Here is a 23,490-nt window from a genome sequence, read left to right as displayed (position 1 = left end):
CCCAGTCTCTTTTTTCTTTTTTTTTTTTATTCTGGGATTTATTTACCTTCTATAATTGAAACTTTGTAGCCTTGAGAGGAGTTCGGAGCTGGCCAGGGCTGGCAGATGGGAAGCTTGGCTTCCTCCATCACTAAGGTAACCAAGTCTTCTGCTTGCTCCAGCTCTGTGGCTGCCAGCCACCATCTTGGTTGGGTTAATTTGCAAATAGTCGCTCTGATTGGCTGGTGGACGTGGCTTAAGGCATAGCGAAGGTAAAGTCAATTTGCATGTTTGTCTTTTATTAGTGTAGATAGGAATAAAATTGCCAATTCATCTATAAACCTCACTTCAAAACTACAATGTAGCTTCAGATTTCTGGTCCAGCATGTAAGGAGTCACCACTCTATTTTAACAATAATTGAAAAGACGAATAAACTTAAAGTATCAACTCTTCTTAGATTCATCAGAGAAGTAGGGTCGCAGAGCAAAGTACTGCCCTCCATATTGGAGAGACAAACAGGCAGAAACATAATCACAACCTACTGGAATTTGAACAGAAACCTCCTTGAGATCTAGTGTGAAGGTACAAAAATCTAAAACTCTGGGGGTTAGAGGACAGTTACGGGGCACCCCATAATCTTGTGAGTTTAACCTCCAGAAGGTCTCCAAGTCTATCCAGTGAATATTGAAGAAAAATCCTCTCATGTTTCCCATAGGTGGAAGGTAAAAGGAACTTTTTGGAATACCCCAGCCAGAGGTCTGTCTTAACACAGCCTGCTAATAGGAAAAACTGTTATCAGAGCTTAACCTACCTAGGAGAAAGGAAATACCCTACTTCTGCTCCCTGTATCCTTCTACATGAAGGAAGGAAAATACCCAACTCTAATCCCCTCTAGTGAAACTATCACCTCAGGACAGGTTGGGAGGAAGTGAGGGAGAATACTGAAGTTCTCGTTACTGGACACAGGCTCACTAAGAGACAGAAACCCAATGATGGGACTAGTAGAATATTTCCCATCCCCCCACATCTTACTACAACATTACTAAAGGCCTTTTCTAAACAGTACAATGTTATATATGAATGTGGACTTGCATTAGTTGTAAAAATATGTATATTGCAAACTCTAGGGCATGGATCCTCAAACTACGGGCCACATGCAAATACAAATATTTTATTTGTTCCCGTTTTGTTTTTTTTACTTCAAAATAAGGTATGTGCAATGTGCATAGGAATTTGTTCATAGTTGTTTTTTTTTTAAACTATAATCCAGCCCTCCAACTGAGGGACAGTGAACTGGCCCCCTGTTTAAAAAGTTTGAGAACCCTTGCTTTAGGGCACCCACTCGAAAAGAAGAATAATTGATTTGTGAAGAAAGGGGAGAAAATGGAATATCAAATGGAGTTTTAGTTATAATTGCCAAAACTTGGAAACAACCAAGATGTCTTTCGGTAGGTGAATGGATGGATAACCTGTGGTACCTTTAGACAATGGAATATTAATAGTGTGTTAAAAAAAAGAAAGAAATGAGTTATCAAGCTTTGAAAAGACATGAATATTACTAAATGAAGCTAAACTTAGAGAGCTACATACTATATGATTCCAACATATGACATTTAAAAAAGACTAAACTATGGAGACAATAAAAAGATCAGATGTTGGAGAAAGATGAATAGTCAGAGCATGGGATTTTTAGGGCAGAGAAACTATTCTGTATGATACTTTAATGGTGGATACATGTCATTATACATAGTTCAAAGCCTATAGAATGTACAACATTAAGAGTGAACCTTGCCCTAGCCGGTCTTGCTCAGTGGATAGAACGTCAGCCTATGGACCAAAGGGTCCTGTGTTTGATTCCAGTCAAGGGCACACATCTTGGTTGGAGGCTCCTTCCTAATCCAGACCCTGGTTGGGCTTATGCAGGAGGCAACAAATGGATGTGTTTCTCTCACATCGATGTTTCCCTCTGTCTTCTACTCTCCCTAAAAATCGATAAAAAAATATCCTTGTGTGAGGATTAACAACAAAAAAGAAAAATGAAAAAAAAAGTGAACCTTATTGTAAACTATGGACTTTGGGTGATAATGATGTTTCAGTGTAGGTTCATCAGTTGTAACAAGCATACTACTTTGGTACAGGATCTTGACAGTGTAGGAGGGTGGGGGGGAGAGTATAAGGGAACTCTAAGAACTTTTCACTCACTTTTGCTATAAACCTAATCTGCTTTTTAAAAGTTTATTAATTTTTAAAGTATAAAATATAGCTGAGAGAAATTATAGAAGACCTAAATATATAGTGAATTACAGCATATTCACAAATCAGAAAATTCTTTATGTCACTTCACCCAAATTGTACCTTACATTCTATGTAATCTCAATCAAAATCCTGGCATCATTTTTTATAGAAAGTAACAAACCCATTGAAAACTTACATGAAATGGAAAAAACATACAAGATGAAAACAATATTATAAAAGAAAAACAGCCCTAACTGGTTTGGCTCAGTGGATAGAGCGTTGGCCTGCGGACTGAGGGGTCCCAGGTTCGATTCTGGTCAAGGGCATGTACCTTGGTTGCGGGCACATCCCCAATGGAGAGTGTGCAGGAGGCAGTTGAATTGATGTTTCTCTCTCATCAATGTTTCTAGCTCTCCATCCCTCTTCCTTTCTCTCTGTAAAAAAAAAATCAATAAAATATAAAAAATAAAAAAGTTGAAGACAAACTACCTCCTTCAAGTCTTAATTTCAAATTATAGTAATTAAGACAATGGTGTTGGATTAGGATAGATCAATGGATAGATTAGAAAGTATACATACATATAGCCCATTGCTTTTCAGCAAAGATTCCAAAGTCATTTAATGGTGAAAAGATAGTATTTTCAACAAATGTTGAAATAACCAGAGAGGTAAAGTAAACCTTGACTCTTACCTCACACCATCAGCAAAAATAGCTTGAAATGGATCTAAATGCAAAAGCTAAAAATTAAGAACATTTATAAAAAAATGATATAGAAAATTTCATTTAGCAGGTTTATGGACAATGAAATTCATGTCAAGATTTTTTAAAAAAAATCTTTATTGTTGACAGCATTACCAATGTCCCCATTCCCTTTCTCTGTGTCATAAGTAATGCATATATGCATATAAGAACTTTTGTTAATTTCTTCCTGCCCCCCTCTCCACTTTCCTCTGAGATTTGTCAGTCTGTTCCATATTTGCATGCCTCTAGTTCTATTTCATTCATCAGTTTATTTTGTTCATTAGGTTTCTTGTTCATTTATTTTGATTTTGATTTACCATTGTTGATAGATATGTATTTATTGTCATTATAATGTTAACAGTTTTCATCTTTTTTTCTCTTCCTCCTCCTCCTCCTCCTCCTCCTCTTACATACTCCTCCTTTTTTCTCTCCTTTCCCTCCTCCTCCTCCTTCCTCCTCCTCCTCTTCCTATTTCTCTTCTTAAATAATACCCTTCAAATTTCATGTAATACTGGTTTGATAGTGGTGAACTCCTTTAACTTTTATTTGTCTATGAAGGTTAGTTTTATCTGACATTTAATTCTAAATGATAATTTTTCTGGGTAGAATAATATTGGTTGTAGGTCCTTGATATTCATCACTTTGAATATTTCTTATCACTCCCTTCTGGTCTGCAAAGTTTTTGTTGAGTAATCAGCTGACAAAAAGGCACTCCCTTGTAGGTTACTAATTGCTTTTCTCTTCCTGCTTTTAAGATTTTTTGTCTTTAAACTTTGTCATTTTAATTATGATGTGTCTTGATGTGGCCTCTTTGAGTTCTTCTTGTTTGGGACTCTGCACTTCCTGGATATGTAAGTCTATTTCTTTCCCCAGGTAGGGGAAGTTTTTTGTCATTATGTCTTCAAATAGGTGTTCATTATCTTGCTATCTCTTTTCTTATCCTGGCATATCCCTCCCCCTCCCCCCCTCCAGCCCAATGCTAATGTTGTATGGTTGAAGTTGTCTCAAAGACTACTTACACTATCTTCATATTTTCGGATTATTTTTTCTTTGTACTCTTCTGATTGGGTGTTTTTTGTTGTTGTTGTTTTTTCTTCCTCATATTGCAGATTGTTGATTTGATTCTCAGCATCTTCTACTCTACTGTTGACTCCTTATAAATTATTCTTCTTCTCAGTGTATCCTTCATTTCTGACTGGACCTTTTTCATGTCTTTTAAATTCTCACTAACATTCTTTAAGGTCTTAGTATGCCCCTTGAAGCTCTCATTAAGATTGAGCCTCCTTATAACCATTGTTTTGAACTCTGTATCTTATAGTTTGCTTGGTTCCATTTATTTAAGTCTTTTTCTGAAGATTTCTTTCTTATTTAAGTCTGTTTCTGAAGATTTCTTTCTTCTTTCATTATGTTTCTTTGTCTCCTCATTTTGGCTGTTTCCCAGTGTTTGTTTCTGTGTATTAGGTAGAGTGGTTATGTCTCCTAAAATTGGTAGAGTTGCCTTGTGTAGTAGGTGTCCTTTAGGGCTCAGTGTCTCAACCTCCTCATTGTGACCTGAGCTGGACACTTTAGGTGCACTTCTGTGTGGCCTGTGTGCATATTCTTGCTGTATTTGAGTTTTGATTGCTATTGGTGTCACTGGAAGGAATTGACCTCCAGGCCAATTGGCTGTGAAGACCAGCTGCTACTATAGTAGAAGAGCTGATGTTCAGGAGACATTCCTATGGAGCAGAACATGCTTCAGTGCGGCTTTGGTGCTCACTGAATCTGTCCTTTGTGTGGTCACTTGTGGATGTGTAGTGTTGTAATCTGGAATGGTCTTAAACTGTCCACCAGATGCATTAGCAATGGGGGCTCCCAAGAGTTGCAGTCAGTCACAGCCTGGGTCCACCTGGCAGCAGCTACAGGCCTTTTTGCAGATGGTTGCTACTTGTATTGTGCTTCGAAGTACCCAGGCAAGGCCAAGCTGTGAATCAGGGCAAACTGGTGCTAGTGCCAGATCTTGAACCTCTAATTGATAGGTATGGAGCACACTGATGCCTGCTGGTGTTTGAGAGATTTTAGGAATGTCTGAAGCATGAGCCAGGATAGGCCATACATATACGTGGGTTTGCAAATTGGGTGGGGAGTGGTATCAGGGAATCACCAGAACTGAGCAAACAGTGTGAGTCAAGCTGATGGAAGCTCAGATATGGCTGCCAATCAGCTCTGCAAGGTAGAAGGTTTCAGCATAGGAACAGTGACCGCTGCAAGCACCCCTGTCTTGGAATAAGCACCCAAGTTCTTATTCCGATGGCAGACAATCCAGTTCCTCCCCAGATGTACCTGAATCAGTCTCTCCGTCCCCCCATCCTCTACCCCAGACACTGGAGCCCAGAGGGATCAACTCCTATTAAGTTTGTGCCTGGGCCATTTTAAAAACATCTCCCTAGGTCTCCCAACAGCCTCTGTCACCCAGCCACAATCCCATCTGGTTTTTATAGTCCAAAGTTACAGGAACTACTATTTCCAACTCTGGAACCGTGGACTGGGAGTCTGGTGTGAGGCTGTAACCCCTTGCTTCTCACAGAGGCCTCCACAGCTGAGCTACCCCACTCAATTAAAAATATGCCAAACGTGGGTGTCGGATCAACCTGTTCCATGCCTCCTATTAGTCTCAGTGTACTTTATTCTTCTCTAGTTGTAGGAAATTCATTCAGGTAGATTTCAGGGAGTTCTGAGTGATGGTTGTTCTGTATTTTAGTTATAATTTTGATGGGTGTGTGTGTTGGGGGAAAGTACTATTGTTTACCTATGTCACCATCTTGGTTCTTTCCAAAATATTCTTTCTTTAAATTTATTTTATTTTAAATCTTTATTGTTGAAAGTATTATATGTTTTTTGTTTCCCCATTTACCCTCTCTATCCTGCCCCCAGGCCTTTACCACCCTATTGTTGTTACAGAAAAACCGGACAAGAACCAAACAGCGCTCTGAGAGTTTGGAGTTACATTTTTTTCACTGCGGTGGGCTTAGGGAAATGAATCCAAATTCTAAGCAAAGCTCCAAGCACAACTTCCCTTTTTATAGAAGAGCCAGCCCTTTGTGCACTTGCTGGCGGTGGCCTTGAAAACTATACAGTTTTATCAATTAAAAAATGCACCTGGCATGGCATTGGGTGTATCTAGTCTCTGGCCTACAAGGTCAGACAGCTAAGTTTTTCTCCCCCATTATTCAACCAGGCTAGAAAGCAAAGTTATTTTTTCCAGAATAAGAGGCCATCCAAAGAATAGCAGAGAATTCCAAACAGTAGTTTTACAGAATAGGGGTTTTCCTTCACATTGTCTATGTCCATGGGTTATGTATATATGCCTACAAGGTTTTTAATTTATTACCTCCCACCCACCCACCTTCCCCTGCCTTCCCTTTGACATTCTACACTCTGTTCCATGCTTCCATGTCTCTGGATTCACTCCATTCAACAGTTTGTTATTTAGATTCCACATGACTGCAATCATGTGATATGTGTCTTTCTCTGATTGACTTATTTCACTTACCATGATACTCTCCAGGTCCCTCCATGCTGTCTCAAAGCGTGAGATTCTTCCTTTTTACTGCTGCATAGTATTCCATGGTATAAATGTACCACAGCTTTTTTATCCACTCATCTACTGATGGGCACTTGGGCTGTTTCCAGATCTTAGCTATTGTAAACTGTGCTGCTAAGGACATGGGGGTGCATACATTTTTTCTGATTGGTGCTTTTGGTTACTTAGGTTATATATTCCTAGATGTGGGGTCAAATGGAAGCTACATATTTAATTTTTTGAGGAAACTGTTTTACATAATGGTTGCACCAGTCTGCATTCCCACCAGCAGTGGAGAAAATTCCCTTTTCTCCATATCCTTGCCAGGACTTGTGATTTGTTGATGGTAGCCATTCTGACAGGTGTGAGGTGATACCTCATTGTTGTTTGAATTTGCTTCTCTCAGATCATCAGTGACTTTGAGCATTTTTTCATTTTTTTCATATTCCTCTTGGCTATCTGTATGTCCATGTTGAGAAGTGCTTATTTAGGGAGAGAAAAAATGGTGGCAGAGTAAGTGGATGCTTCAGACATGCTCTCAGGAATTACAACTAAAATACAGAAAAAATACCAGAATAATCAATGTCAGACTCACTGGAGAGAACCCTGATATCTGAGGACCAAAAGTGGAGACCTCATAGAGAGTGGTAGGAGGACCCAATGCACAAAAGGGTGCCCACAGACAGCAGCTGAAGTTCTGGAGAGAGGTCTCTGCTGTGGAGGGAAGCCACTGAGAACTCTGGGATCTAATCCCCAAGCTGTGCCCCTCAGCAGAGAGCACCAGAACTGAGAAGGGTACCCATATAACATCTGGCTGTGAAAAGCAGCAGAGTGGCTGTCTGCCAAGGATGACTGAATTTTCAGGCAACCTCTTAAAGGGCTAACACACAAAATTCCCTGTGAAGCCACCCACCTTGTGCTCTGGCAGAGGGAGGACAGAGTGGACTGGAGCTGTATGAGTAGAAGACAGGATTCGGGACTCAGGTGTTAAAGCTGAGAAGGCAGACACCCCCAGTTTCCTGTGATCAGTCATTTGTTCTCGCAGTGGAGGACATCTTTCCCACAAAGACATTTGCCTTGTCTTGGGGGAAGACAGTTTACCCTTCCAATTGGAAAAAACCTTGCATTGAGTCCACTTAAGAGACTAAAAATAACAATTAGCCAGGCAGAAGCAATTGCCGCCCCCTTTTGAAAAGACTTACCATACCTGAGGACAATTGCCTGGATCCATTTAAGTTAGAGTCCTAATCAGTCTGTAGGCAGAGGTGCTCTCTGGAGGCTTTGATTCTTTGACTGATCTAACTAATCAGAAGCAGTGTCTGACACTGTCCCACACTAGAGATTGAGAGGCCTATAGCATCTACCTACTACATAGTCATATATCCAAACAGTCAGCCAAAGAGAAGAGACAAAGGAAGAACCCCCAAATGAAAGAACCAGAGAATTCTCCAAAAGAGCAGATAAATCAAGGAGAAATAGAAATTTATCTGAACCAGAGTTCAGAGTAATAATGGTAAAACTGCTCAACAGCATGAAAAAAGATACAGTAACTATGAGAAAAAGAACAGTGGGAAATAATGACATAACACAAAGAACACATTGTAAGGAATCCAAAACAAATTAGAAGAACCTGAAGATCAGATCAGTGAATTAGAAGACAGGGTTTAAAAAAATCAGAGTACCAAAAAGAAAAAGAAAAAGAAAACAATTAAAAAACAGGAGGATAGCTTAAGGGAGCTGTGGGACAATGTATAACGTAACTATATTAGATAGCAGGTTTGCCAGAAGAGGCAGAAAGGGAGAAAGAGATACAGAATGTGTTTGAAGAAATAATGCCAGAAAACTTCCCTAACCTGGTGAAGGAAAGAATTACACAGGTTCAGGAGTCACACAGAGTGTCAAGCATGACGAACGCAAACAGGCCCATGCCCAGACACATTATAATTAAAATACCAAAAATTAAAGACAAAGACAGCATATTTCATAGAGCTAGAACAAATACTCCAAAAATTAATATGCAATCAAAAAGACTCCAAATAGCTGTAGCAATTTTGAGAAAGAAAAACAAAATTGGAGGAATCACAATACCAGATTTCAAGTTACAATCAAAGGCAGCAAGAGAAAAGTAAACTGTTACCTGCAAAGGAGTTCCCATAAGGATGCCACCTGATTCCTCATCAGAAACACTACAGGCCAGAAGGGAATGGCATGAAGTACTCAAGGTAATGGAAAGCAAGGATTTGAGACCAAGATTACTATAGCCAGCAAAGCTATCATTAAAAATAGATGGTCAAATAACAAGCTTCCCAGACCAAAAAAAAAAAAAAAAAAAAAAAAAAGGCTAAAGGAGTATACCACCACCAAACCAGCATAACAAGAAATGCTAAAGAAACTGCTGTAATGAGGAGAGAAACCTAAGCATACACAATTAAAATGGCAATAAATAAGTACCTATCAATAATAACTCAATATAAATGGACTAAATGTTTCAATCAAAAGGCATAGGGTAGCTGAATGGATACAAAACATGAACCATCTTTATGCTGTCTACAAGAGACCCACCTCAGAACAAAATATACACACAGGATGAGGGTGAAGGGCTGGAAAAAAATTTTCCTTGAAAATGGGGGGTGGGAAATCTGGAGTAACAATAGAACTCACATCTGACAAAATAAACTTCAAAATGAAGGCTATCACAAGAGACACAAAGGTCATTTCATAATATTAAATGGATCGATCCAACAACCCTAAAGACTCCAACAAAAAGCTACGATTTAATAAATGAATTTGGCAATGTAGCAGGATACAAAATCAACACCCAAAAATCGACAACCTTTTTATACATCAATAACAAAATCTCAGAAAGAGAAACTAAACAAGCAATCCCATTTACCATTGCAACATAAAAATTAAGATACTTAGGAATAAACTTGACCAAGGAGGCAAAAGACCTGTAGTTTTCCAACTTCTATGTTGAAAAAAAAGATTGAAGACTATATGAACAAGTGGAAGAATATACCATGTTCATGGATTAGTAGAATCATCATCATTAATATGTCCATACTACCCAAGCAATCTACATACTCAATGTAATAATCTATTAAAATACCAACAGCATATTTCATAGAGCTAGAACAAATACTCCAAAAATTAATATGCAATCAAAAAGACTCCAAGTAGCTGTAGCAATTTTGAGAAAGAAAAACAAAATTGGAGGAATCACAATACCAGATTTCAAGTTACAATCAAAACAGCCTGGTATTGGCACAAGAATAGGCATGTAGATTAATGGAACAGAACAGAGAACCCAGAAATTGACCCAAGTAATTACGCTTAATTAATATTTGACAAAGGAGGCAAGAGCAAACAATGGAGTTAAGACAGTCTCTTCAATAAACGGTGTTGGGAAAATTGGACAAATACATTCAAAAAATGAAACTAGACCACTATCTTATACACAAGAATAAACTCAACATGTATAAAAAACTTACGTGTAAGTCATGAGACAATAAAAATCCTAGAAGATACTATAGGCAGCAAAATCACAGTCATCTCTTATAGCAATATGTTTACTGATATATCTCCTAAGGCAAAGGAAACTAAGGAGAAAATAAACAAATGGGACTACATCAAAAAAAAAAACACTTCTGCACAGTGAAAGAAACCATCAACAAAACAAAAAGGGAGCCCACTGTATGGGAGAACACATTTGGCAATGATACACCTGTTAAAGGGCTAATATCCAAAATATATAAGAAACTCATACAACTGAACAAAAGGAAGACAATCCAATTTAAAAATGGGCAAAGTACCTGAATAAACACTTCTCCAAAGAGGATATACAAATGTCCAAGAGACATGATGAAAAAATGCTCAACACCATTCATTATCAGATAGATATAAAATAAAATGACAATGAGGTACCACCTCACACCTGTCAGAATGGCTACCATCCAAAAATAGAGAATTACAAAAAAATAAAAAAGTGTTTATTTAGGTTATTTGCCCATTTTTTCTTATTGGATTGTTTGTCTTATGTTCAGTTGTTTAAGTTCCTTATATATTTTGGATATTAACCCTTTATCAGATTTATCAGATGTATCATTGCCGCATATGTTCTCCCATACAGTGGGTCCCTTTTTGTTTTGTTGATGGTTTCTTTTGCTGTGCAGAAGCTTTTTATTTTGATGTAGTCCCATTTGTTTATTTTCTCTTTAGTTTCCTTTGCCTTAGGAGATGTATCTGTCAACATATTGCTGCAAGAGATGTCTTAGATTTTGCTTCCTATAGTTTCTTCTAGGATTTTTATGGTTTCACAACTTATATTTAACTCTTTTATCCTGTTGAGTTTATTCTTGTGTATGATGTAAGTTGGTGATCTAGTTTCATTTTTTTGAATGTATCTGTCCAATTTTCCCAACACCATTGATTGAAAAGACTATATTGACTCGATTGTACGCTCTTGCCTCCTTTGTCAAATATTAATTGAGTGTAATTGCTTGGGTCAGTTTCTGGGGTCTCTGTTCTGTTCCATTGATCTATATGCCTGTTTTTGTGCCAGTACCAGGCTGTTTTGGGTTATAATGGCTTTGAGGTATACTTCTCTTTACACGTTACTGAGAGTTTTTATCAATAATGTGTGTTGGATTTTGTTGAATGACTTTTCTGCATCTATTAATATAATCGTGTGATGTTTGTCTTTCAATTTGTTTATTCGATGTATCACATTTATTGATTTGTGAATATTGTACCAACTTTGCATCCCTGGAATACCACTTGGTATGATGTATGATCTTTTTAATGTTTTGCTGGATCTGGTTTGCTATTATTTTGTTGAGAATTTTAGTATCTATGTTCATCAGGGCTATTGGCTTATAATTCTCTTTCTTTGTAGTGCCTATCTGGTTTTGGAATTAGGATGATGCTGGCTTCATAAAAAGAGCTTGGGAGTGTTCCTTCCTCTTGGATTTTCTGGAATAGTTTGAGAAGTACAGTTGTGAGTTCTTTGAATGTTTGGTAAAACTCCCCTGTGAAGTTATCCAGACCTGGGCTTTTATTTGCTGGGAATGTTTGATTACTACTTCTATTTCATCAATTGTTACTGGCCTATGCAGGTTTTCTCATTCCTCCTGATTCAGTTTTGCGAGATTATATTTTTCTAAGAATTTGTCTATTTCCCTCAGGTTGTCTAGTTTGTTGCCATATAATTGTTCTTAGTATTTTCTTACAATCCTTTGTGTTTCTCTGATATCTGTGATTACTTATCTGCTTTAGTTTCTGATTTTATTTGTTTGGGTCCTCTTTGTTTCTTCATGAGTCTCACTAACAGCTAATCAATCTTGTTTATACTATCAAAGGACCAGCTCTTGATTTCATCAATTTTTTTTGTTTTTTTTTTTTATTTCCTTCCTTTTGTGTTTTTCTTGTTTTTCTATTCTTAGTTCTTTAAGTTGTAGGTTAAATAGTTTATTAACTAGACAGCATAGAGTGGGTCATGTTTTTGTATCCATTTAGCTACCCTATGTATTTTGTTTGTGGCATTAAATCTATTTACATTTAAGTTTATTATTACACTTGATCTTAGCCAAAAGGCCGAGAAGCGATTAAGTTTATTATTAATAGGTATTCATTTATTTCCACTTTAATTCTGTATGACTAGATTTCTCTCTCTGTCTTCTCATTATAGCAGTCCCTTTAGCATTTCTTATAATGCTGGTTTGGTGTTAATGTATTCCTTTAGCCCCCCCCCCCTTTTTTTTTGGTCTGGGAAGCTATTTATTTGACCATCTATTTTTAATAATAGCTTTGCTGGATATAGTAATCTTGGCTTCAGATCCTTGCTTTCCATTACCTTGAGTACTTCATGCCATTCCCTTCTGGCCTGTAGTGTTTCTGATAAGAAATCAGATGGAAGCCTTATAAGAGCCCCTTTGCAGGTAACAATTTGCTTTTCTCTTCCTGCCTTTAAGATTTTCACTTTGTCTTTAATTTTTGCTGTTTTAATTATAATGTGTCTGGGCATGGGCCTTTGGAGTTCACCTAATGTCTTCTCTATTTGTACTGACATTCTTTATTTCTGTTTTCATAGTTAGTATATCTTTTCTCATGCTGTTGAACATCTTTACCAACATTATTCAGAACTTTGTATCAGATAAATTTCTTATCTCCATTTCCTTTATCTGTTCTTGAGAATTCTCTTGTTCTTTCATTTTGGGGTTGTTTTGTTATTTCCTTATTTTGGCTGCCTTTTTGATTTGGGACTATGTATTAGGTAAATCTGATACACCTCTCAATCTCTAGTGCAGTACAGTGTCAAATGCTGTTTCTGACTAATTAGGTCACCCAAAGACTCAAAGCCTCCAGAGACTGCCTCTGCCTGCAGACTGCCTCTGTCTGTAGTCTTGAATACCCCTCAGGCAATCGTCCACAGGTGTAATGAGAGTTTTTCCACCAGGGTATGGCAGTGGCTTCCAACTAGGGGCTTATTGTTCTTCTCAGTGTCTTAATGGGTTTCAGAAACTTCACACTGTTGGACAAGGTGTTTTCCAATAGGGTGGGTAAACTGTCTTCCCCCACAGGCAAAATTGCCTGTATAGCAATTATCTGCTTTGGAAAAATGCCCTCTGGAGCATGAGGGAATGATTCAGCACAGGAAACCAGGGGTATCTGCCTTCTCTGCTCTAACCCCAGAGCTCCAAACCCTGGCTTCTGCTCACACAGCTCTAGTCCACTCTGCCCTCCCTCTGGCAGAGCACAGGTGAGTGGTTTACAGGGATTTTCATGTGTTGGCTCTTTGAGGTGCCTACATTTCCAGCCATCTCTCCCTGGCAGACAACAACCCTGCTGCTTTTCATCGCAGATATTATGCAGGTACCCTTCTCAGTTCTGGTGCTCTCTACTTGGGGATTAGACCCCAAAGTTCGCAATGACAACCCCCCAGAGTTGAGGTATCTCTCCGGAAATTCAGTTGCTCTCTGTGGAAGCCCAGCCAGCCCTTTTGAGCATCCAGGTCTTCTACCAGTCTCTATGTGGTCTCCACTTTCAGTCCTTGGGTATCAGGGTTCTCTCGAGTGAATCATCAGTTGATTATTGAAGGATTTTTTCTGTATTTTAGTTGTAATTCCAGTTTGGTCCTGGGACCATGTCCCAGCAGCATCCACTTACTCCACCTCCATTTTTATCTCCCCAATACTCAAGATTTTCTTAACAAAAATTTTGATTTAAATGTTAACTCATAAAAGTGGTGTCAGGGTCAAATGAGAGCAGAATACAATCTTCTGACTCAGACTATTTCATAACTATAATTATCTATATAATAAAGAGGTAATATTCTAATTGGTCCTAACAGTGTCCCAGTAACAACTGGTTAACAGGTTGCATGCGCAGGTTAACAGGTTGCACAGGAGCTGATGGGCAGGGACTTCACTCCCAGTGCTGGCACAAGCAGGCCTGCCCAGCACTAACATCACGCTGCTTTGGAGGCAGAGGCCTCTCTCAACAGAGGCACTTGCAGGCTTCCCGTACCCGCCTGGCCCAGAGGGAGGCATCAGGACAGGCCGTGGCAGCCCCCCCCCACCCCGCCACATGGCTCGGCCTGGAGGGGGGGTGTCAGGATGGGGTTGGGGCCTCCGCAGAGAGCTTTCAGTACTCTTGCGCCGGGTTCTAGAGGTGCAGAGGGGAAGGGAGAGCCAATGGGCAGTTAGGGGGATGAGACAAGGAGGGGAGAGCAGATAGGCAGGGGGATCAGACAAGGAGGGGAGGACAGTTAGGGGGATCAGGCTGGCAGGGGAGAGCAGTTAGGCAGTTAGGGGGACTAGGCCAGGAGGAGGAGCAGTTGGGGCCATCAGGCCGGCAGTGGAGCAGTTGGGGCCATCAGGCAGGCAGGCAGGTGAGCACTTAGGAGCCAGTGGATCTGGATTGCGAGAGGGATCCCAGATTGGAGAGGGTGCAGGCCAGACTGAGGGTCCCCCTCCCATGCACAAATTTCGTGCACCGTGCCTCTAGTAATCTTGTAAGAGTCAAGGTATCTTAATGTGTTTCTTTCACTTACCTGTTTTATTTTCATGAATACAAGTATATAAGTATATTTGCTAGGGTGACTTTTTATATTTTGCACCTTTGTGCATATTGTATACTTATAGATAATGTATTTAGATTCATTGTAAGTAGATCTCTACTGAGGTTAAAGTGTCTATTATATTATTATTATTGGTCATATAACTAATTGGTAATACATGGAGTTTCTAGGGTATTTGATTTTATCACTTCCATTCCCCCCCAACACACACACACACACATTTATTAGATTAAAATATGTCAGGTGTGGCCGAGACCGGTTTGGCTCAGTGGATAGAGCGTCGGCCTGGGGACTGAAAGGTCCCGGGTTCGATTCCGGTCAGGGGCATGTGCCTGGGTTGCGCGCACATCTCCAGTAGGAGATGTGCAGGGGGCAGCTGATCGATGTTTCTCTCTCATTGATGTTTCTAACTCTCTATCTCTCTCCCTTTCTCTCTGTAAAAAATCAATAAAATATATTTTAAAAAATAAAATAAAAATAAAATAAAATATGTCAGGTGTGAAATGTTAATTTAGAAGAATTCTAACCATTGATTGTATGTTTAAGCTTAACAATACATATTTAGTTCATTTTTTTTTATCATTTTAGTAACGATGATGTTGTGTTGATTTCTGTGGAAAATCCTAATTTGACAACACCAGTTACATCAAATCTAACAGGTATCTTAAGTTGATTAAAATGCAATTTATTAATTTAGAAAGCTTCAAATCAATATTTAGAGAATTGAATATTACCTTTTAATAAAACAAAATTTTACTCTCAAAAAAAATGTTTTAATTTTTATTTGATTTATATTCCCTAAATAAATAAAGGTCCTCTCAGTATAATTGAATTTTCTTTTTAATCTGTGCTTATCAATTTATGACCTTTTGTTTCCTTACCGTTTGTTTAATGGCTTTGTAAGTTAACTACTTACCTTTCACATATACATTATTTTTACTTCTTTGCTCTGGCCTATGTTGGTGGGGTGTTGTTTTTTTAATGTTTATTTTATTGATTTAGGGAGAGGGAGAGAGAAACATTTATTTGTTGTTCCACTTATTTATGCATTCATTGTTGCTTCTTATGTGTGTCCTGACCAGGGATCCAACCTACAACCTTGGCATATCGGAATGATGCTGTAACCAACTAAGTTACCCAGCCAGGGCCGGTGGCTTGGTTTTTGTTTTATCTATTAAGTTATCTTATATTTTACTTAAGATTTAAAGTTTGTCTATTTTTTAAAAATTTATTTTAGAGAAACAGCAATTTGTTGTTCCACTTATTTATGCATTCAGTGGTTGGTTGATTCTTGAATGTGACCTGACCAAGGGATGGAACCTACAACCTTGGCATAGTGGGATGACACTCTAACCAGTTGAACTACCCAGCCAGTGCAAAGTTTGGCAATTCTTTAGTATATTTGATTTTTTTTTAATTTTTGGTGTTTTTATAATACTGTTGTTGCTCTTCAGAGTCTGACTTATTACATTTATGTACACTATTATACCTTAACCTTAAATTTTAAATAAATTTCCTCTCCAAGTAGCTCTCTGGTTGGCCCATCATTGCTCATTCAAAATTCTCCATTTCATTTTAATTTTTATGGCATATTAGAGTATTTGCATTTTAATTTCAGAAAGCTTTGTCTCCACTTATGTAGCTACTTAATTGCCCCTGTGGTTTGTGCTGCTGCTATTGTGAATAAAATAGTTTAAGGAATCTTTGAAGCTTTCTTATTGGTTCTGTGAAGAAAGCTCAGCCATCTCAGGTATTCTGATCTAAAGATTCTGAACAAAAAATGTGTACATTTTCAAGTTTATTTCCTCAAATGGTATTTACAGGTAGATTTTCAAGAGTTGCTAATATAGTTGTAAAGCTTCAGAAGGACAAAATATTTTTTTTTAAATATATTTTATTGATTTTTTACAGAGAGGAAGGGAGAGAGATAGAGAGTTAGAAACATCGATGAGAGAGGAACATCGATCAGCTGCCTCCTGCACATCTCCCACTGGGGATGTGCCTGCAACCCAGGTACATGCCCTTGACCGGAATCGAACCTGGGACCTTTCAGTCCGCAAGCCGACGCTCTATCCACTGAGCCAAACCGGTTTCGGCGACAAAATATTTTTTTTGACAAAATATTTTGAACTAAAATTATATTTTGTTTTAACTTATTGGACTTGGAATAGCTAAAGTCAATTGAGTTACTTTTTATGATTGTATAATAAGCAGATAATTAGCATTTAATTATTATTGTGTTTTAGCATTTATATATTACAAAGTACATACATATTTAATAGTTTAATAAACTTGCCAAATGTTCATATTTTAATAATTTTATTTCAGATACTGGAAAAATTACATCAGGAAATTTTAATTCATCTAATGCTGTTACTGAAGTTATGGTAGGTAATAAATAATTGTCTTTAAATATTGTTTATTTGAATGTGTTAGTTCTAGGAGTTAGCATAACCAGGTTCTAGTCTAGCTTGCATTAAAAAGCAAAATGATGAGTATATTTTACAGTCATGCTTAACAAATTAAGTTATTTGGACACTGCCTAGTCATATTCTCAAACTATAAAGTATTTCATGAGTTTCTCACAGGAGAGTTAAATTAAAACAAAGATTTATAAAATGTTCAATCTCTATTTTCTGTATGGTAATCTAAAATTATGTGTTTTATTTTTTAAAAACATCTTTCCATTATTGAGGCAAAAGTCTTTTTGTTTTTTTTTTAACCTAACTTTTTAGGCTGTAGAGGAAAAGAATCTTGATTTTGTGATTGATCTGACTAAAGAAGGTCTATCAAACTGCAACACAGGTAACGGCTTTGTTTTTTTAAAAAAGAGGAAAGGGTAACAACTCAAAATGTGTTTGACCAGTTTATGAAGTTTATTTTTTAGCATGTGTGTGTTATAGCTCTAGACAATTTTTTATCACATGTGTTCATTCATGTTACTGCTACCACAATCAAGCACACAACTGTTCTGTCACTACAAGATTCCCTCATGCTGACATTTTTATAGGCATACCTATTTCCTGCCCCCAGTCTCTAAACCCAGACAGCTGTGAATCTGTTTCTACCTTTATAGTTAGGTTATTGAATGGATGTTATATAAATGTGATAATGCAGTATGTATCTTTGTGAGATTGGCTTCTTTCACTTAGTATGATTCTCTGTGAATGTTATCTAAATTATTAGGTGTATTAGTTTTACTTTTTTTTTTAAAATATATTTTATTGATTTTTTACAGAGAGAGGAAGGGAGAGAGATAGAGAGTTAGAAACATCGATGAGAGAGAAACATCGATCAGCTGCCTCCTGCACATCTCCCACTGGGGATGTGCCTGCAAACCAGGTACATGCCCTTGACCGGAATGAAACCTGGGACCTTTCAGTCTGCAGGCCGACGCTCTATCCACTGAGCCAAACCGGTTTCGGCAAGTTTTACTTTTTATTGCTGAGTAAGTAGTCCATGGTATGGATGTATAGTAGTCTATGTATAACTAGAGGCCCAATGCACGAAATTCATACAAGAGTAGGCCTTCCTGGCCCCGGCTGCCCTGTTGTCCCATCCTCCGCCCACTGGTCATTCCAGAGGGTCGTTCCACTGTCTGGTCTAATTAGTATATTACCTCTCTATTATATAGGATAATTTATCCATTCACTCAGTGAAAGATATTTGGGTTGTTTGGGGCTACTACGAATCTCTTTTCTACCTATGGTATCATGTTTAATTCCTTAACTATACAATAGTGGTTGTGAGAGGATGCAAGGGCATGTAAACAGATCCGTCTAAAGCAGTGGTTCTCAACCTGTGGGTCGCGACCCCTTTGGAGGTCGAATGATCCTTTCACAGGTGTCACCTGAGACCATTGGAAAACACATATATAATTACATATTGTTTTTGTGATTAATCACTATGCTTTATGTTCAGTTTGTAACAATGGAATTGGGGGTCACCACAACATGAGGAACTATATTAAAGGGTCGCAGCATTAGGAAGGTTGAGAATTACTGATCTAAAGGCACTGGAGCAAAAAAAAGGAGCAACTTTAATCAAATAACAGTTTGCAAACCAGTTAGACAAGGCCTCTGTTAGAAACCAAAAGCACTCTTCCAAGGCAAATGAGAGGCCATTTTTTACAGAAACCCTCCCACCCATAGTTTCCATATTTGCCTGCTTCATGTAAATGAGGTTTCCAAATTGTACAGTTTGGATTGGTTAGTATAAAATCAAATAAGGGTACATTTTGTATAGTTCTGATTGATTGGGGCAGTTCATAGTCTATTGGTTAGATAATAATATGGCAATCCTATATAATAAAACCCTAATATGCTAATCGACCAAAGGGGAAAATGACCAGTCACTACGATGTGCACTGACCACCAGGGGGCAGATACTCAATGCAGGAGCTGCCCCCTGGTGGTCTGTATGCTCCCACAGCGGGAGCTCCGCTCAGCTACAAGCCAGGCTGACAGCTACAAGCACAGTGGCGGTAGCGGGATCCTCTCGCCTCGGCAGCGCTAAGGATGTCCAACTGTGGCTTAGGCCTTCTCCCCCTGGGGGAAGTGGAAGGTGGACATCCCCCCAAGGGTTCCTGGACTGTGAGAGGGTGCAAGCCGGGCTGAGGCCCCCACACCTTACGAGTGCACAATTTTTTTTTTGTATGAAACTGTGCACTTGAATTTTTAAAGGTTATTTGTGTCAGCTCTTGTGTGGTGATTAACCTATAGATTATGATTTCACAAATCTAGTTCTAATTAATTAAACAGTTTAAAAAGTTTGTAAAGACTCTTATAATTATAATCACAAAGTCATCACCTCTTCCAAAAATGTTTTTTAACATAGTAAATAAAGTGACTAATAAATTTGAAACACAATGCAGATTCTTAATTGTATGCTTCAATTGGAGGAGATTCATTGAGTGTATTAAACAGTATGTCATTGCACACACAATGGATCTAAAATTATTTTTACTGCTTATTATGTTCAAATTTCTGAAATGTTTAGAAGTTAGCATTCTACCCAGCCTTACAACTTTCCAACATGAAACCCCTTTTTTTTACCAACCTCATACTGTCCCTAGTTGTTTTCAAACTGTTCATGTACCTTTTAACCTCTCTTTCTTTCCTCATCCACATTTTCCCTATGTTTCCTTTTCTATCTTCTCAGTGTCTCTCTTCTACTCTCCCTTTTGTCCCTGCTCCTTCCTCTTCCCTTTCGCACTCCACATTTCCCATCTAAGTAATTCCTTTTAGGCTAGCATAGACCTCAGCAGTAGAGATTCCTTCAATACCAGCCTGCATGATTTTTTCCCAGGACTGTGTGTATCACATATTCAAGCAGGATTGTAAATAGCTCTGTGCTTGCAAATATCCTTGTTAACCTAACAAAGCACAATCCTCCTTTGGGACCACTGAGCAGGGAGCCCTCTCCCCTGTGTAATTTTTCCTGGTTCCCAGTTACCTAATGACTTAACTATTTACCTTAAGTGGGGGATTTGTCATATTAAAGGAAAATTCTCTATTTGGTAACTTTGGATCTTGAATTTTTATCAAAAGTTTAGTTCACATTTAATTACCACCCACAGTGTAAACTATTCTTTGCTTAAAGGCTAAGGGATTGAATGTTGCAGATGAATTTAATTTTTAAAATCTTGTGTTGTTCACAGAAAGTTCAGTATCCATGCTGGAGTCATATATGAAATCCGTGTCAATCTCAAAAGAGACAACACCAATGGCCCAAAATGAAACCCAGGTACTGATATGAAATGCTTTGAAAGGGATAGTCATTTCAAATTGAGTGGAAATGGAAGTGCCCATTTTACTCATGAAGAAATATTTTGGTTACATTTTAGCTTAGATTGCACTTAATGTCCTTTTGTAAACGTTCTGTTGTGTCCGGTCAATGTGGCTGGGTGGCTGGGTGGTTGAGTGCCAACCTATGAACTAGATCATAATTCAATTCCCAGTCAGGGCACATGTCTGGATTGTGGGCTTGATCTTCGATGTGTAGGAGGCAGCCAATAAATGATTTTTCTCTCATAATTGATGTTTTTATCTCCCTTTCCCTCGCTCAGAGCAATAAAAATATATTTCAAATAAAAATGTTCTATTGTGAGTCTACTTACACAACTAAAATAATTTCATTGAATTTTCTAGAAGCTACAAGAATTAAAACATATACATTATTTTACTCCACGAATTCGAAAAGATTTTTAAGAGTAGTAGCCATTGTTGCTGACAGTGCCCGGAAATGGATGTTCTCGTACACGCACATTTTTTGTGTGAGTTAGCAGTGTTTGGGAACACAATTTGGAAATGAGATGGAACATTATCCAGAATGTCTGGGACCCTAACCCATTCTGGTTAGTGTGATATTCCAGAATGTAGAAGTCTTAACTGTAAAAGAAACAAGCTTAAAAAGACTGCATCCAACCTTACATATTCTTGAAGCATCCTTTTGTTATCAAATACTAGAGGCCCGATGCACGAAGATTCGTGCAAGAATGAGCCTTCCTTCCCCTGGCTGCCAGCACCGCCTTCACTCCAGCCCGAGCCACCTTTCTGTGTTCGCTCCAGCCTGGAGCCGCCTTTCTGCCTTCCCATGTGCCCAGAGGCCTGGAGTGCCTGGGGTGGTGGGGAATGACTCCCGCTACTCAGCACCTGCATATGCAAATTAACCCACCATCTTTGTTGGATTAATTTGCATACGCACTCCTGATTGGCTGGTGGGTGTTGCTAAGGTATCTTATTAGTGTAGATATAAAAGCCTAAGCAGCCAGCCACCTGTTTGACCAGCCGACCAGTAGCTATGACAAACTGACCACCAGGAGCAGATGTTCAGCGCAGGAGCTACGGTGACTTGCCAGCTGTGGTTCTTCGGTGATGCACCCGGAACCAGAGAGGAGGGAGCCTGGTTCCAGGGTGTGTCACCCATGAACTGCCCTCTCGCAATCCGGGACCCCTCAGGGGATGTCGGAGAGCTGGTTTCAGCCCAATACCCATCAGCCAGGCCGAAGAACCCTATTGGTGCACAAATCCATGCACAGGGCCTCTAGTGATTTTTATAAATGGATTGAGGAGTGGAAAATAATATGTTGTAGAACTGCAGTCAACTACTTTAAAATAATTAGAACCCACCAATTCAGCTCACTAAACTTTTCATAAATGTGTTCAGGTTCCTGAGTCCTTTGAGCATCTGCCACCTCTCCCAGCACCACCACAATCACTACTGGATCTGGTAGACAAAGTTCGAGACACACTTCCTCCCCAGAAGACTGAGCTCAAAGTGAAACGGGTGCTGAGACCCAGGGGCATTGCCCTGACTTGGAACATCGCCAAGATCAATCCTAAGTGTGCTCCTGTGGAAAGCTACCACCTCTTCCTGTGCCATGAGAACCCTGGTATTAAGTTAATTTGGAAGAAAGTTGGAGAAATTAAAGCTTTACCACTCCCAATGGCCTGTACTTTATCTCAATTTTTAGCTTCTAACAGATACTATTTTGCACTCCAATCAAAAGACATTTTTGGGCGATATGGACCATTCTGTGATATAAAAGCTATCCCTGGATTTTCTGACATTCTTACGTAAAAGAAAAGACTTCAATAATTATATATTGTACTACATTTTGTTTTTTTCATATTTAAGTTCTATTTACAATGTTCTTCTAACACTATTTGCTATCTTAAGAGCCAATTAAGATTGTGAACCCTTTGTGTAGGGACAGTCCTCTTCCCTATGTCGTAATGGCCTCTAGTTTCATGAATTTCTAATTCAATAAGTACTTCCCATGGATATGTTTCAAAACATACACTATCATGGATCCATGTCATTAAGCTGTGCTGAGTACAGTACTTTTGGTGACGATGGAGCTGCTGCTATCAGAAACCCTAGGATACAAGCAGCCACTGTTAACAGTTTCCTCTGTTAACAACCAGCTTTTGGTGACCTGCTTGTGGTCATTATAGGTACAGGAAAATCAGCTCTTAACTCAGGGCAGATCATCCTTGGGGTGCATCTCCACCAAGATTTTAAGAAAATAAATGTCTTTGCATTCTTTTGAAATTCTAAGAGCTAATAGTTTGTGTCCCTCCCTTTTTTTTTCTTACATAAATCATTTGGGGAAATAGTCTGGAGATTTTCCCTAAATCTGTATACTTACATGTATATAATAAAATTAGTTAAGCATTGTGTGCTGTATACACAAAACAGTATCTTTTATAAAAGCATTATCCAACCCATTATTTCAGTTGAGAAAAATGGAAATTGTCTGCCTTAGATTTAAGGCTTTAATTTGCTGATTCCCTATTGCTACCCATATTTGCTCATTACTGGTTGCCTTTATTACTTGAAGAAAGGACATAACACTAGGCACTCCAGCAGATGTGTCCTGTGCAGACCTCTACCTGAGGGAGCACTGAGGTGAAGCTGTGACCCGCATATGTAGCCCAGCGAACTAAAAAGTGAACAGACTTGTAAGTGTAAGTCTTACACTTACAAGGCTCAGTGGGACAAACTGTGGGGTGCTGAGGAAACAGAAAACTGTTATTGTGAAAGTCTGTTGAAGAGATACATTCTTTCCTGGTACCTGGTGAATGTTCAGGTCTCAGCGGGGCTGAGATTTTAAAAACTGAACAGGAAATAGTTTTCCTTGGTATTCTGTGAATGCCTTTACGTTTTCAGTCATAAATAAAGCTGTTACTTTAAAGTTTCCTGTGTTTTTCCCTTCTCAAACATTATATCTGATGGAGCCAGAACCTGAACTGGGTTGGATGAGACAAGCTGCCCTCCTGTGAGGTCCCATTTCAGACTCACAGCAATGGAGGGCATCCTGCAGCACCGGACAATGGTTTCACTTTGGGGAGGATCATCTTGGGTTGATGAAGACTAATGTTCACTTGCTA

The 23,490-nt window shown here is 38.7% G+C and overlaps 1 protein-coding gene across 4 annotated transcripts in view; it reads left to right on the top strand.

Annotated features, from left to right (window-relative positions):
- Nucleotides 1-23,294, top strand: part of ATF7IP2 (activating transcription factor 7 interacting protein 2) — a 110,393-nt gene extending 87,099 nt beyond the window's left edge. For all 4 annotated transcript variants that reach the window (XM_015572142.1, XM_015572143.1, XM_015572139.1 and 1 more), the window contains 5 exons: nucleotides 15,185-15,255; nucleotides 16,925-16,983; nucleotides 17,332-17,401; nucleotides 20,256-20,341; nucleotides 21,764-23,294. In XM_015572142.1, coding sequence (XP_015427628.1) covers nucleotides 15,185-15,255; nucleotides 16,925-16,983; nucleotides 17,332-17,401; nucleotides 20,256-20,341; nucleotides 21,764-22,177 — 700 coding nt within the window. In that variant the 3' untranslated portion in view covers nucleotides 22,178-23,294. The remainder of the gene's footprint in view (nucleotides 1-15,184; nucleotides 15,256-16,924; nucleotides 16,984-17,331; nucleotides 17,402-20,255; nucleotides 20,342-21,763) is intronic.
- The last annotated feature ends 196 nt before the right edge of the window (nucleotides 23,295-23,490 follow it).

This window comes from Myotis davidii, unplaced genomic scaffold, assembly GCF_000327345.1.
Source record: "Myotis davidii unplaced genomic scaffold, ASM32734v1 scaffold209, whole genome shotgun sequence".
NCBI classification, from domain to species: domain Eukaryota; kingdom Metazoa; phylum Chordata; class Mammalia; order Chiroptera; family Vespertilionidae; genus Myotis; species Myotis davidii.
Note: the sequence above shows the minus strand (reverse complement) of the source record. Positions and strands in the feature narration are given on the sequence as shown.